The 13,885-nt window shown below is 43.9% G+C and overlaps 1 protein-coding gene across 1 annotated transcript in view; it reads left to right on the forward strand.

Moving 5' to 3' along the window:
* LOC135090061 (ankyrin repeat domain-containing protein 50-like) overlaps positions 1–13,885 on the forward strand; it is a 101,051-nt gene extending 87,166 nt beyond the window's left edge. Inside the window, 7 exon segments of the mRNA XM_063986325.1 lie at positions 1,113–3,722; positions 3,725–4,043; positions 4,665–4,863; positions 5,158–6,594; positions 7,006–7,367; positions 8,300–8,445; positions 8,909–13,885. Coding sequence (XP_063842395.1) covers positions 1,235–3,722; positions 3,725–4,043; positions 4,665–4,863; positions 5,158–6,594; positions 7,006–7,365 — 4,803 coding nt within the window. The 5' untranslated portion in view covers positions 1,113–1,234 and the 3' untranslated portion in view covers positions 7,366–7,367; positions 8,300–8,445; positions 8,909–13,885.

A 13,885-nucleotide genomic window follows, 5' to 3' on the forward strand; every position in this document is an offset into this window, starting at 1 on the left:
TTTTATTATACACATACACACATACATTGTTTCTTGACATCCTTACCTATTCCTGCCCTTCTCCTCTTGCGCCCATTTCCTGTGGGTCTCTACCTCAAACAGTATATACCCACACACATATACATTGATTCTTGGCCTCCTCAGCCTTTCCTATCCTCCTTTCTTTCCTGATTGCTTTGGCTTTATCTCAAACAACGTATTCACACACACACACACACACACACACACACACACACACACACACACACACACACACACACACACACACACACACACACACATACACACACACACACACACACACACACTGTTCACCTCACACTTTCCTGTCCTCCTCTCCTTAAGCCTTATAGGTGTGGCTCTCTGCCTCAAACACTATACATATACACACACACATAGTTTGTTGAGGTATATGGCAAGATTCTCTTTATCCCACCAGCACTAGGAATTGTCATGGTGAGTGCTGATAAAGATCACCTCCCTCATGCTGCTGCCTAAAGGTGGGAGGTTCATTCACTGCTGCACACTGGAGGTCTTTAACTTGCTCCTTGGCCAAGATAATTCATTCTCAGGAAGAACTTTATCTTTCAGTGATTCTTGCCCCATAATTTTGTACTTTGCTGCTTTGCCTGTTAGGAGAGTTAGTGAGTGTGGGTGTTGAGAGTTGTGACAGGAGTAACTCAACTGAGCAGCTGCTGGGAAATACTGTCACACTGGTGTTACCATTGGAGAGGTGTCTTTTTTGTTTGGAGAAATTGAGATTTTTCTCTCTCTCTCTCTCTCTCTCTCTCTCTCTCTCTCTCTCTCTCTCTCTCTCTCTCTCTCTCTCTCTCTCTCTCTCTCTCTCTCTCTCTCTCTCTCTCTCTCTCTCTCTCTCTCTCTCTCTCTCTCTCTCTCTCTCTCTCTCTCTCTCTCTCTCTCTCTCTCTCTGTAGTACCTATATAAGGGTTTTTGTTTTGTATGTCTCGTTTTTTTTCTGGCATGTGATATGTATTGTGTGTATCATGTGATTCTGTCATTTGCTTAATCTAATCTATTCTAAAACTCATCCAATCTAATCTAAAGAGAGTGGCAGCAAGGTGACATCAGATGACATTTCCCTTTTGTTGCAGGTGATGATGGACTGCTGGTGGGGACGAGGACGAGGCAATTACCGAGGGCCGAGATGAGCTGCCTTCGGGACGTACCTTGAGCCCTCACCGCCGCCCACGCCCGCCCCGCGTCCGCCCCCACCATGGCTGCTGACAGCAGCTTGCCGGGGCGGCGCTTCCTGTGTCGCGAGTGGGCGTGGGCAAAGCTGTGGGCATGCCTGGAGCAGAGGCCAGCCGCCAAGACCTGTGGAGCCCTGCTGGTAGGCGGCCCAGGCACTGGCAAAACTGCCCTCTGCACAGAGCTGGTGACCCCGTCTGCCTCCCATGGCCGCCATGCCTCAGCCCTCCATGCCCGGCTGCTGGCCCACCACATGTGCCATGCCCACCTGGCTGCCTCCCTCAGTGTGGGCTGCTTTATCCAGTCTCTGGTGCTTCAGTTGGAGACGTCACCGCTGTTGCCTGGCTATAGCACTAAGACTGAGACTCCTGAGGTGTGTGCTGCCCTTGAGCCCCGCGCCCTCCACTCAAACCCTGATGAGGCCTTCCGCCGCTCTATTATTTTCCCCCTGCTGGAACTGGACCAGCCAGACCGCACACTGCTGCTGGTGGTAGACAGCATTGATGAGACGGACCTGCAGGCTCCCCTGGCCACCAACCCACGGGATGGCGGCTCAGTGGACACAGGCAACAAGGGTCCATCACGCACCATAGCTGAACTGCTGGCCACACACCACCACCTGCTGCCCCAGTGGCTGCTGCTGGTGGTCACTGCTCGCCGCACCTCACGCACCATCATCCGGCAGTTTGCTGGCTTCCGCAAGGTTGCCCTGGACGACCTGCGGCGTGGCCATGTGGTGCGGGATGTGCAGCAGTACATCCTGTGCCGCCTGGACCGCGAACCAGCCCTCAGGCACCACCTGTCCCGGGAGACAGCAGAGATGCTCAACCAACTGCATATCAAAAGCAACGGCTGCTTCCTGTATCTGGAGCGCGTCCTTGATGGTGTTGCCGATGGTTGGGTGACACTACGTGAGATCCGCCACATTCCCGGCACTCTCAACGGCCTATACCTGTGGCTGTGTCAGCGGCTGTACCCTCGCCGGCACTTCCAGCGTGTGGCACCGCTACTGGCTGTTATTCTTGCTGCCCGTGCACCACTCACATCAAAAGAGTTACGGGAAGCTGTTGAGACACGCTTCCCATCACTCTCTGATGAGGACTGGAACAAGCGGTGGTCTCTGCTGATGCGGGTGCTGGCCCCTGAACATGACCAGCAGGTGCTTCTGTTCCACCACAGCTTTGCCGAGTGGCTGCTAGACGTGAAGCACTGCACACAGAAGTATCTGGTGGATGTGGCTGATGGGCATGCCATGCTGGCCATGAGTCTCTCACTCAAAGCCCCAACTCTCTCCTTAATGCAGGTCCACCAGCTGGCTCTCCACCTCTCCCGCATGCACCTGGAGCCGCCCCTAGAGCAGCACCACTTACCCCTGTGGATGGTGATTTGTGGGGTTCCCCTCAACCTCTGTCATGATCTTCCTCCCCCCCGAGACCCTCGTGCCCTGAGAATTCTGCAAGAGGCTGGTGCAGCCCTGCCAGATGATCAACCTCAGGAGGAAGAGGATGATGATGATGATGAAGATGATGATGAGGAGGAAGATGAGGCTGAGGAAGGTGGGGAAGATGAAGGACCTCCAACAGAAATTCGTTATGAGGAGTTAGAACAAGAAGATGAAGAGGCCCAGGATGACACACATGAATCTAAAAAGCTCCAGGAAGAATGTCGCAAAGAAGGATACGTGCCAGATGATGAAGCAAAAGCCAAGACTGATGAAATAGTGAGTGCAGTTGATAACATTAAGTTAGAGGAAGTTTGTAGTGCAGGGAATGAGAAAGATGAACAAGAAAAGAAAATTGAGGCCGAAACAGAAGAAACAGGTGAAAAAGTAGACAAAGAGGAGAACGAAAAGGACGGAGAATATGTGACAATGGTGCCCCTGCCAGGAGAGTTTGTTAATGGCAGCTCAGTGGGCGGACGGAGCATTGATGGTGGCATAGGCACCGGCAGCTGCCAAAGCACTGATGGCAGGCAGAGCACTGGAGGCCGGCAGAGCACTGGCGGTCGGCAAAGCACTGGAGGCCGGCAGAGCACTGGGGGCCGGCACAGCAGCACTGGGGGGCGCCACAGCAGTGAGCACAGCAGTAGTAGTAGTCGGCGGCGGGAGCGGCGAAGACGGCGCCACCGTGAGGACCCCTTGTACCCATACCTGCGGGGCGGACCAGTGGACCAGGTGGACAGCTCCGGCCGTTCCCTTCTGCACAGTGCAGCCCACCAGGGTGATGCCTCCTTGGTGCGCCTCCTCCTGGAGCGAGGAGCTTTCCATGGCCTTCAGGATCGGGCTGGCCAGACACCTTTGAATCTGGCAGCCCGTCATGGTCATGCTGAGGTGGTGGCCACGCTGCTGTCAGCTGGTGCTGACCCTGATCATGCTGATGCCGATGGCTGGACAGCTCTTAGGTCAGCAGCCTGGGGTGGACACAGCGGGGTGGTCAACGCACTGCTGATTGGTGGTGCACAGGTAGACCTGGCAGATGCTGATGGCCGCACAGCACTGAGGGCCGCTGCTTGGGTGGCCATGAGGATGTGGTGGCTGCCCTCCTGCGCCATGGAGCTGATGTCAACCGGGCAGACAGTGAGGGACGCACACCCCTCATTGCAGCAGCTTACATGGGGCACTCAGAAATTGTGGAAGCATTGCTAGAGGCAGGTGCTGATGTGAACCACGAGGACGTTGATGGGAGGACGGCACTGAGTGTGGCAGCGCTGTGTGTGCCAGCCAGTGAGGGACACACCAGTGTGGTGACCACTCTTCTGGAGCTAGGCGCCAAGGTCGACCACCAGGATCATGATGGTCTCACACCTCTCCTTGTAGCTGCCTTCGAAGGACACACGTGAGTACTTACTTATATATGTGTTCTCAGTCTGACTTGTAGAGAGAGTGATTATAGTACAAGGCAGTAAGTATAGCTGGGAGTGAAGTATACATTGTCCCCAGATAATTCTTAATTCCAAATTTGAATGGCTTTACTTTTAACACCTACTCTCAGATCTCCTAGTCTCACTAAGTCATACTTCACCACCCTCAAACAATACCCAAACATCTCATTCCACCTCTTTTCAATAAAACTCACACCACTCACTTTCTTCTCCCTCAGTTGATCATAAGCAATTCCAGTTTTGTAGTTCACAGATACTAAATAAATCCATCTGATCATCATCATCTTCATCTCTTTTAGCTTCTGAAAACACTTCACTCAATACACACAGAACACATTTAAATGTTCTCTAGATCTAGGGCTGTACATAAGTTTGCACCCACATAGATGCATACACATCATTCATAATGGGCATGAAAGCTGTAGTAACTTTTGGATGGCACTTTTGACCTTTCTTTTGGGACTGACACTTTAGTAGACCTTTTTCCTCTCTTCTTTTTGTCCTTGGCTAATGCTTCTCTTACATTAAAAAAAATAATAATAATAAAAGAAATATCTCATCCCTTATCCCTGCAGGGAGGTCTGTGAATTATTGCTAGAATATGAAGGAGATGTGGACCATGTGGACCGTTCAGGCCGCACACCCTTGCTGGCAGCCGCCTCCATGGGGCATGCAGCCGTGGTGGAGCGACTCCTCTTCTGGGGATGCTATGTAGATCACATTGATGCTGAAGGGCGCACAGTGTTGAGTGTGGCAGCAGCACAGGGCTCCCAGGTAATGCACCTTAGTAGTAGTGCTTTTTTGTATCTCAAGAGAGGTTTACAAATGATTATTGTGTAGTGGTTGCGAACAAGTTTGGTGGGGCTGTGATGTTAAGGATCTGTGTTTATTTGTTGCTTGGTAAAACCATCCTGAAGGGAATGCTCATTAGTTTTTGTCAGAATTACATGATACTATTCTGTAGTTGTTGTGTGGCATTTACATTTCTTTTTACATTACTAGATATGTAAAGACTTATTTAAAGCTGAAGACTTTCATGGCACTAATGTGATTTGTTGTTACTTTTAGGAAACTGTGAGGTTACTGCTTGACAGAGGCCTAGATGAAACTCACAGAGACAATGCTGGTTGGACACCACTGCATTATGCTGCATTTGAGGGCCACTGTGGTGTGTGTGAGGCCCTGCTTGAGGCAGGTGCCCGAGTCAATGAAGTGGACAATGATGGGAAGCATGCCCTGGTGCTGGCAGCCCAGGAAGGCCACACAGCTGTCGTGGCTGCACTGCTGGACGCTGGAGCAAATATTGACCACACCAGCCATGACGGGCGGTCTGCCCTCCGTGTGGCAGCCTTAGAGGGACACAAGGATGTTGTTCATCTCCTCTTGTGTCGAGGAGCTGATCTCCATTATAAAGATGCCGATGGTCGCTCAACACTCTATCTCTTGGCACTGGAAAATAGACTTGAGATGGCAAAGTTTTTGATGGAAAATAATGCAGATGTAGAAAGTACAGATTTGGAGGGACGCACTCCTCTGCACGTCACAGCCTGGCAGGGCCACACCTGCATGGTGGCTCTCCTTCTGGATGGTGGCGCCCATGTTGATGCAGTGGACAAGGAACGCAGGACACCCCTGCAGAGTGCTGCCTGGCAGGGTCATGCAGAAGTAGTCAGATTATTACTGGAGAGAGGTGCCACAGTTGACCACACTTGCTCACAGGGAGCAACAGCACTAAGTATAGCAGCACAAGAGGGCCACGAGGACAGTGTTGCAGCTCTCCTGCAGTATGGTGCTAACCCAGCACACTCAGACCGATGTGGTCGCACTGCAATCAAGGTGGCCTTAAAGGGTGGCCACATACATCTTGCCCGTATGCTGGAGGAGAGCATGGTCATGCAGCAGCAGCAGCAGCAGGGAGGTGTTTCCCGCTTGGCAGCATCCTCAATGGGCTCGAGTTCCACAACAGACACAAAGCCTTGCTCAGCCATGTTGTGCCCGGGCCTGGCCGCCTCACCTGCCGAGAGTCCAGAGTCAACCTTTGAGAAGCGTCGGTCAGTTGCCTCTCTGGGACAGCATTCTTCTTCCAAATCATCTGGGAATCTCACCACCTCCACCCGTTCCTCAGGCGGCCCTAGGGCTCCTACGCCCCGTGAGGCCCACCTCCTGCAGCACCAACAGCAGCCCCTGCCACCACCTGCACCGTCAGCACCGCCAGTGTCGGCCATGTCTCCAATTCTAAGTTTCACTCAGCAGCTCCAGCAGTGTGGCCGTGGCAGAGGCCGCCGCCACCCACCACCACCACCCCAGCCAGCCCTCACCCCTCTGGACGAGCCAGCATCACCAATCTACGCTTCTCCACCACTGTCACCACTTAGTGATGGTCCTGGTGGAGGGAGGAACCTACATTCACTTGCAGTTTTAGAAGATGATTACACAGTTCCTTTGCAGCACCCAGCAGTGCGTGCACCAAGACCCTCAGCACCACCTGTCAGCATCCCTGCCGAGGTGATTTATTGTACATGTTCTTGACTTGTGACCATGACTCTCTCTCTCTCTCTCTCTCTCTCTCTCTCTCTCTCTCTCTCTCTCTCTCTCTCTCTCTCTCTCTCTCTCTCTCTCTCTCTCTCTCTCTCTCTCTCTCTCTCTCTCTCTCTCTCTCTCTCTCTCTCTCTCTCTCTCTCTCTCTCTCTCTCTCTCTCTCTCTCTCATATATTGAGAAATCAACACAAATTTTTGTTTTGTCATAAGAAAACTTTCATTTTTCTTAAATTACATTTGACATAGCATTTTGCAACCCATCACGTAGCGCTCTTTTTCTCTGGTCCCTAAACCAATTGTTAAATGATTTTTATCCTTCTGTCAATGAGTCACACCTCCCCTTTTCATAGTAATCCTAATTGTAAGCTGTATTTTCAGGTTGGGCGTCGATCTGGAGGAGGAGGAGGAGGAGGCGGAGGTGGCGGAAGAGGAGGAAGTGGTGGAGTTCCCGGCCTGGAGAACATACCCAATGTGGGAGCCAATGTTCCAGGAGTCACTGGGGCAGGGTCACCGGGCTCCTCTGGGTTCACCTTCACCCAAGACCAGCACATGCGCATCATTCTGGGTACCCGTTCCCCCGAGCCACGGCCGCGTCGCAATGGCATCGTCACCAACCCAAGCCTTAAGGCCGCCCATGCCAAGGCCGCCCACCTGCTCAGGAATGGTCTCAGTGGCCGACCCAGACCACCGCCAGCCAGACCCAATGGCTTGCCACTCAAGAAGGAAACCCCACTATGACCGTAGGTACTTCTGCTCTCTTGTCCCCTAAAGAATGGAAGAAGTGACTTGAAATTTTATCCTTTTTAGTGCTACTCAATCTCTCCCATGACCACCTGTAACTTTTTTTTTCTATTTTTTTTTTTTTTTTACACTTAAAAAAACCAGCCTTTTCATTCTTGCACAATTTTTTCCCATAATTATTTATAACTGTTTAGACACTTATTTTATATATTGCAATCTTGAATAGTTTTGTAGCCTTGACAAACAAAATTAACCTTTTTATGTGTGTGTGTTTCCATGCAAGCTAATTAGTAAAGTGCTCTGAATGTTAGGGAAAGACAAACAGTAGTAAAAGGATCAACAGCAAATTTAGAGGAAAGGTTACTTGTTATTGTTTGCAGAGTATTGACTTTCTCTTATTTATAAACATCAGTTTTCTTCTTGAGGCATTGTGAGAGATGTAAATTGCTCCAAATATGGCTCAGTATGTCATTATGTCTATCCAGAGATGTGTTTCATTGCTTATGTAACACCTTTCTTGTATCCAAATGAGTAGTGAGTAGTTATGAGTGTTATTGCTTTGAAAATGAGACCTCCATTTATCATTATTTTGTTTAATGTCCTTATTTTCTCACAAGGGGTTAGAGAGCATATGAGTCTCTCCACTTATTGCAGTTGTGGATCATCTCTTTTTTTTTTATGTTCATCTTTCTTATGTCAAATCTTATTGATTTGAAATTAGACATCAGTTTATCATTATCATCATCATCATCATTAATTTCTTTAATGTTCTTATTTTCTCGTAAAGGATTGGAGAGTTTATGAGTCTCTCCCACTTTTTGCAGTTGTATATGATCTCTTTTCTGATGTTCATTCTTCTCATGTCTCCTATATATCTTCTCCTTGTCTTAACTTAGTCACTGCTGAAATACTGAGTGATTTACCTTTTCAGAAAGATTAACACAGACTGTAGTGAGCCTCTACTGTGGCACCAAGGGGACAACTGAATGTTATCATTATACACATGGGAATGGAGGAAAGAGGACAAGGATTCTTTGTTGTCAAATGTGGATCCTGCCAGTTGCCGTCATCACACAAGTTAGTAACAACGCCAGTACTTGGTCTTGTTATTATGTTAGAATATATTACCTGTGCCAATAACAATACAATAGTTGATCTTATTGGTGGTATTATGATGGAAAAGATTACCTGTGGCAGTAACAACACCAGTGCTTTATCTTGTAAGTAATGCTTTTAGAATAAATTACTTGTGCCAGTAACAACCCCAATATTTATCTTATTGATATTGTTAGAAAATATTACTTGTGCCAGTACCAACACCAATATTTGATCTTATTGGTATTATGTTAGAATATATTACTCTTGCTGTACATTAATCTTTTTTTATTAACACGGGAATATCACAATGTACAGTCCTACTCAAAAGTAACACTGGGTTATTATGAATGGATTTCCATTCCAAAAGTTATGCATTTGAAATTCAAGTATACCAGTCATTATTTGCTATTGATATAATGTATATGTATTCTCTTTTCCTCAGGCAAGCTGCTGAACAGAAGGTACATAGTTATAGATGGGCTGTACCTTGAAGTATTACAAGAACAACAAAGTATCAATGAATGATGAAGTACCAGATCAATATGAAATGCAATGGAAAGCAGACTTGATGGTGAAATCATCTTGTGTGAAATTCACACAAGATACCAAGCCTTCTCAGAGTTATGGAAATTGAATGTCACTCAAAAAACTTATGTGTAGTTCCTGTTTTTTTTCAGCAAGCAGTAGTTTGCACTCTACACATGAGTGCATTCAAACCAGTCTATTGCATGAATGTCAGATTTTCATGCTGTATTCATATGATTATGTATCTTTTTTATGATGTCAAAATATATTTTTTATATGCATCATCTATTTCTTATATTTTATCATTCAGCGCTAAAAGTTGTTCATGGAGCAGATCCTTATACAAGTGTATTTTATTACCGTCCCAGGTGCCAAGTGGTGACATTGCTCACAGCAGTGTTGATGGTGAGCTGAGATGCAACACCAGGTCTCCTGACAGCCTGTGTGAGAGTTTGAAAAGGAGTGCAGTGCTTATTTCTCAACAATATGAATACTTATAAACAGGAGTTTTTCCCTTTAAAGCACAAATTGATTATTGGTTAGAAACAATAGGGATGTGATATTTTTCTTCTTTTAGAGCACAAATTTGTTGATGCAGTGTTATGAGCTGTGAGAAACAGTAAAATAATTGATCTTTTAACTAGTGTTCAGATGTAATGAGTGTTCCTCATGGTAATTTCATGAAAGGTATGAGACACATGAGAATAACAGTAAGGCATTCACTAATACTGCTTGTTACTATTAGAACATAACAAGCATATTTTAATTTGCCAGTTTTGGTTAGACAGTTTTAGGTACAACTGTTGAAACTTTTTTATCTATGAAGGAAAAATTAGTTGATACTGAATTACAAAACTGAGTGTCATCTTATCCATGACAGTTAAAACAAAAGAACGTGGCAATTTTTTGTATATTGAAAAGCTCTGGTAAAATGGATTGTGTATTCCTAATGTATTACCAGATCATATTAATGGTGGTGCCTGTGAGAGCTTATAATTAGCACAGATATTCTTATTTTCAGTGTACCATCACATCATATTAATGGTGATGCTTGTTGGAGTTTATAAGTAGCTTTTTTTTTTTTTTTTTTTTTTTTTTTTTTTTTTTTTTTTTTTCTCTCTCTCCCTCCCTCCCAGTGTATCTCTTAAAAGCCTTGCAGAAGATGCTGCAAACTCTCACACAAGCAGATCGGGTTTGCTGCATAGGTGTTGTATTCTAGTGTACATAGAACTGACTGAACTAGTCTCGTAGCTTGGATGTCATGTAATGCTCATGTCCAGATGTAAATATTGCCTTCTTGCACATGTACAGATGAATCATGTAAATCTACCACCATTATAATGTGAGATGTGATGATGTACATCTACTCGTGCCCCGCGTCATACTGGCCCCTTATCATCTTTGTTGACTCCCAGTGTACAGTTTGGGAGTCTTCTTATTGTTTGGTGTCTATGTCAGTGCTGGTGACCCGCCTCATAACAGATTGTGTATTGGAGGGAATCACACCTTTCTACTACTCTATTGTGGCTGCTTACAGGTTATACACAGTTTTGATAACTCCTGCTGCCAATAACTTTTATGTCAAAATATAAGCATATGTTTGGTATATCAAAAAATGTTTCATTACCTGAAGTTTATGGTAAGTGTGGTATGCACATCAATAACAAACATTTTAGCAAATTTTTGTATGTACTCAATGTCAAAAGTAAGGCATCATATAATTCCCAATACAGGTATTGTAAAGATGTTCTGAAAATACGTACTACTCGTGTAATGGATCTCATGTGATGGTGAGGGAAACTATTTGTGGGTTCTGCTATGAAAATATAAATTATTGTAGTTGTAGTTATACTAAAATCACATACTATATGTACTCAAGAATATTTTCAACCTTGGAGATTTGTAAGAGGAATGTAACGAACGAAAGGTTAGAATGTCGCTCATAAAATTACCGATGGTTAGGGACGGAGTGATCAGCTTTATTATACCATTGGTTTGATTCTTCCAAATCATGTCATTATGTTTAGCCAATGGAGCTGAGCAAATTTTGCAGCTAGGCATGTAGTGTTTCATATATAGAATATCATTTACTTAGCCATTCATTCCATGTGTGTATCATAGAGTATAATTAAATGTGGTCTGGGTTCTAAAGTGAAATATTGAAGCAGTCCACTTTAGTAAGTCACACAAATCTTAAGTTGCTTCAGTGTATTAGACATACTTTTTAATTTAATTTTATATGGATAACTTTTTAATTTAATTTTATATGGATACAGTTGTAAGGATAGGAAGGCATCAAACCATATAACATGACTTAAAATTAGCTTTATGTTATACTATGTCATGTCATGTCATGATAAATAATATTAATATGGTATACTGTATCCATATTTGCTCTCATAAGTTATTTATTTTTCATTGTGTATTGGTTTTATCCATTATTTATGCTTGGAAATTACATATATGATTTTTTTTCTTTTTTTTTTCCGCTAAATCAAAAAAGTTCACATTAGTATCATCAGTTTGACACCAATGCTTCTATACATAAAAGACAGTGGACAAGTGAGATGATTGGATGGTGTCAAGGCATTAGGTGGCAGTCGTAATTTATGGCATTTATGGAGGGAGCCAAGAGAGAGGTGTAGGTCACAATAATACTTTAGTGTTTGGGGCACTAAGGCTCCAGACAAACTATTGAGCTCTTTGCAGTTTTTTCTTTGAATGATGGTGTTGTGTTTTCATTGTCATACTGTGTCAAGAAAAGTTGCAGATGAACACATTGATGAATTGTTGTAATAGAAATGCTCTGTGAATGCACTATTAGGCATTTATCCATTTGAATACTGTTTATATACTTAATTGTTGGAATACCCTTGAAAGAAGTGGATGGTTTCTAGTATTGGGAGTCTTAACAAAGTATCAGACACTAATGATTCCATGCATCCTCCACTCACTTGGAAATTTTTCTTTAGATTGACATTTGTTTTCATTTCATAAATATGTTTTTCCTTTGTGACACCAGCAGTTTTTTAAACTTGTGAGGTGTCACTCCTACTTTTGATATACATTGCATATTAAACTTTCCTTTATCCGAACATTCCAGCTATTTTAACATGCCTGACATTTGTATTTGCATGCAGTCCTCAGCAGTGTAGAATGTGACTGTCACATTTTTCTGTATCACTGCATTAAATGTGAAGAGTTATCTTTTTTACAAAATTCAGGTATGTATTGAAACTTAGAAATGCTCCCTGAAGTTATATTTTTTATACATTTCTGAATATTTTCATATAAAAGATGTGTGAAATACTGATTTAGGAATGGTTTCTTGATGCTACTTGTTTGATCAAGCCCTCCTTGATCAGTGATGGAAGTCATCAAACTTTTGCTCAGAGAAAGAAATTTGCCATATCTGTGATTGAAGTAACTGCAAATCATCTATATCTTGATGAGGTGGAACATATTAGGCTCCTTGTTCTTGTTGACATTTAGAAATGTTACTTATTGAAGTACCTTTCTCTCAGTTGCCTCCCATCACAGCTAAATGACAGTAAGATCTTCAAATCTTATAATTGTATGTTTGTGCACAGGCGTACAGAGAAGAGATAAGATATCAGCACTGCAGCCAAAGCTTGTGACTTACTGTGACACTTATTCATGTGGATGGGAACATTCCAAACTTGATTATAAATATTTCTCTGATTTTTTCCATTCTAATCACATAAAATTTTCTCAATAAATAACAAGATTACCTTTATATTAAGTCACAATACAATAGTTATGCTAAAAGAGGAAGGCTTGTTACATTTCATAATTGTACACTCTATTTGGCCCGATAGATATGAATACCATGCTGTTCGGATAGAGGATTCACACACACACACACACACACACAACACACGCACATTAATTGTTTAGTATTTAATTTGAATACAGTTTCAAAATGGTATTAATTATATACTCGTATTTTATACATACAAGTACAATGCCAAGCATTAGAGTATACCTTTGATATTCTCTCTCTCTCTCTCTCTCTCTCTCTCTCTCTCTCTCTCTCTCTCTCTCTCTCTCTCTCTCTCTCTCTCTCTCTCTCTCTCTCTCTCTCTCTCTCTCTCTCTCTCTCTCTCTCTCTCTCTCTCTCTCTCTCTCTCTCTCTCTCTCTCTCTCTCTCTCTCTCTCTCTCTCTCTCTCTCTCTCTCTCTCTCTCTCTCTCTCTCTCTCTCTCTCTCTCTCTCTCTCTCTCTCTCTCTCTCTCTCTCTCTCTCTCTCTCTCTCTCTCTCTCTCTGCTTTGGTTTCCTGATCTAGTCATTGTTCTTCATTCTAATTAAGAGTTGACATTTTATAGTTCCTCAAATTTTTGTTATGTATTGGGTTCTTGACCAGATTTTATCTCAAGTTCCCCAGGTGAGTGGCTGTACAGAGTGGATGACCAGACTGTAAAACCCTTCGGAGTCTGTTTAATTCAAGAATAGAACTGCACATGTTAGGAATTTCCTGAACTGAGTGATGTATGACCAATAGGCTTCATAATACGTAACCTACTTCTGGCAGTGATGCAGCAATGCCTTGGCAGTGCCAGATCTTAGAATTTATCCCATTGCCAGTGTAAGTGAAACATTGTTGTCTCAAACAGAGCAGGTAACAAACAATCTGATGCATGAGGACAGGTTAACAGTATTGTACATTGTAAACAACTATTATGTGTGGCAGCAGTGCGAATTATAAGTATTTTAGTAACTTATTTTAGGTAATTTTATCACCAAAATGAATAGATAAGTTGCTTTGCTGTATAGGTAAACATGTTAATCGTGTCTCATCATGTTCACTGCTAACAATTTATGTGGACAGTATAATTTTACTTTGTTCTATACACACAATAAATGATCACATCTG

Source organism: Scylla paramamosain, chromosome 3, assembly GCF_035594125.1.
Source record: "Scylla paramamosain isolate STU-SP2022 chromosome 3, ASM3559412v1, whole genome shotgun sequence".
NCBI classification, from domain to species: Eukaryota; Metazoa; Arthropoda; class Malacostraca; order Decapoda; family Portunidae; genus Scylla; species Scylla paramamosain.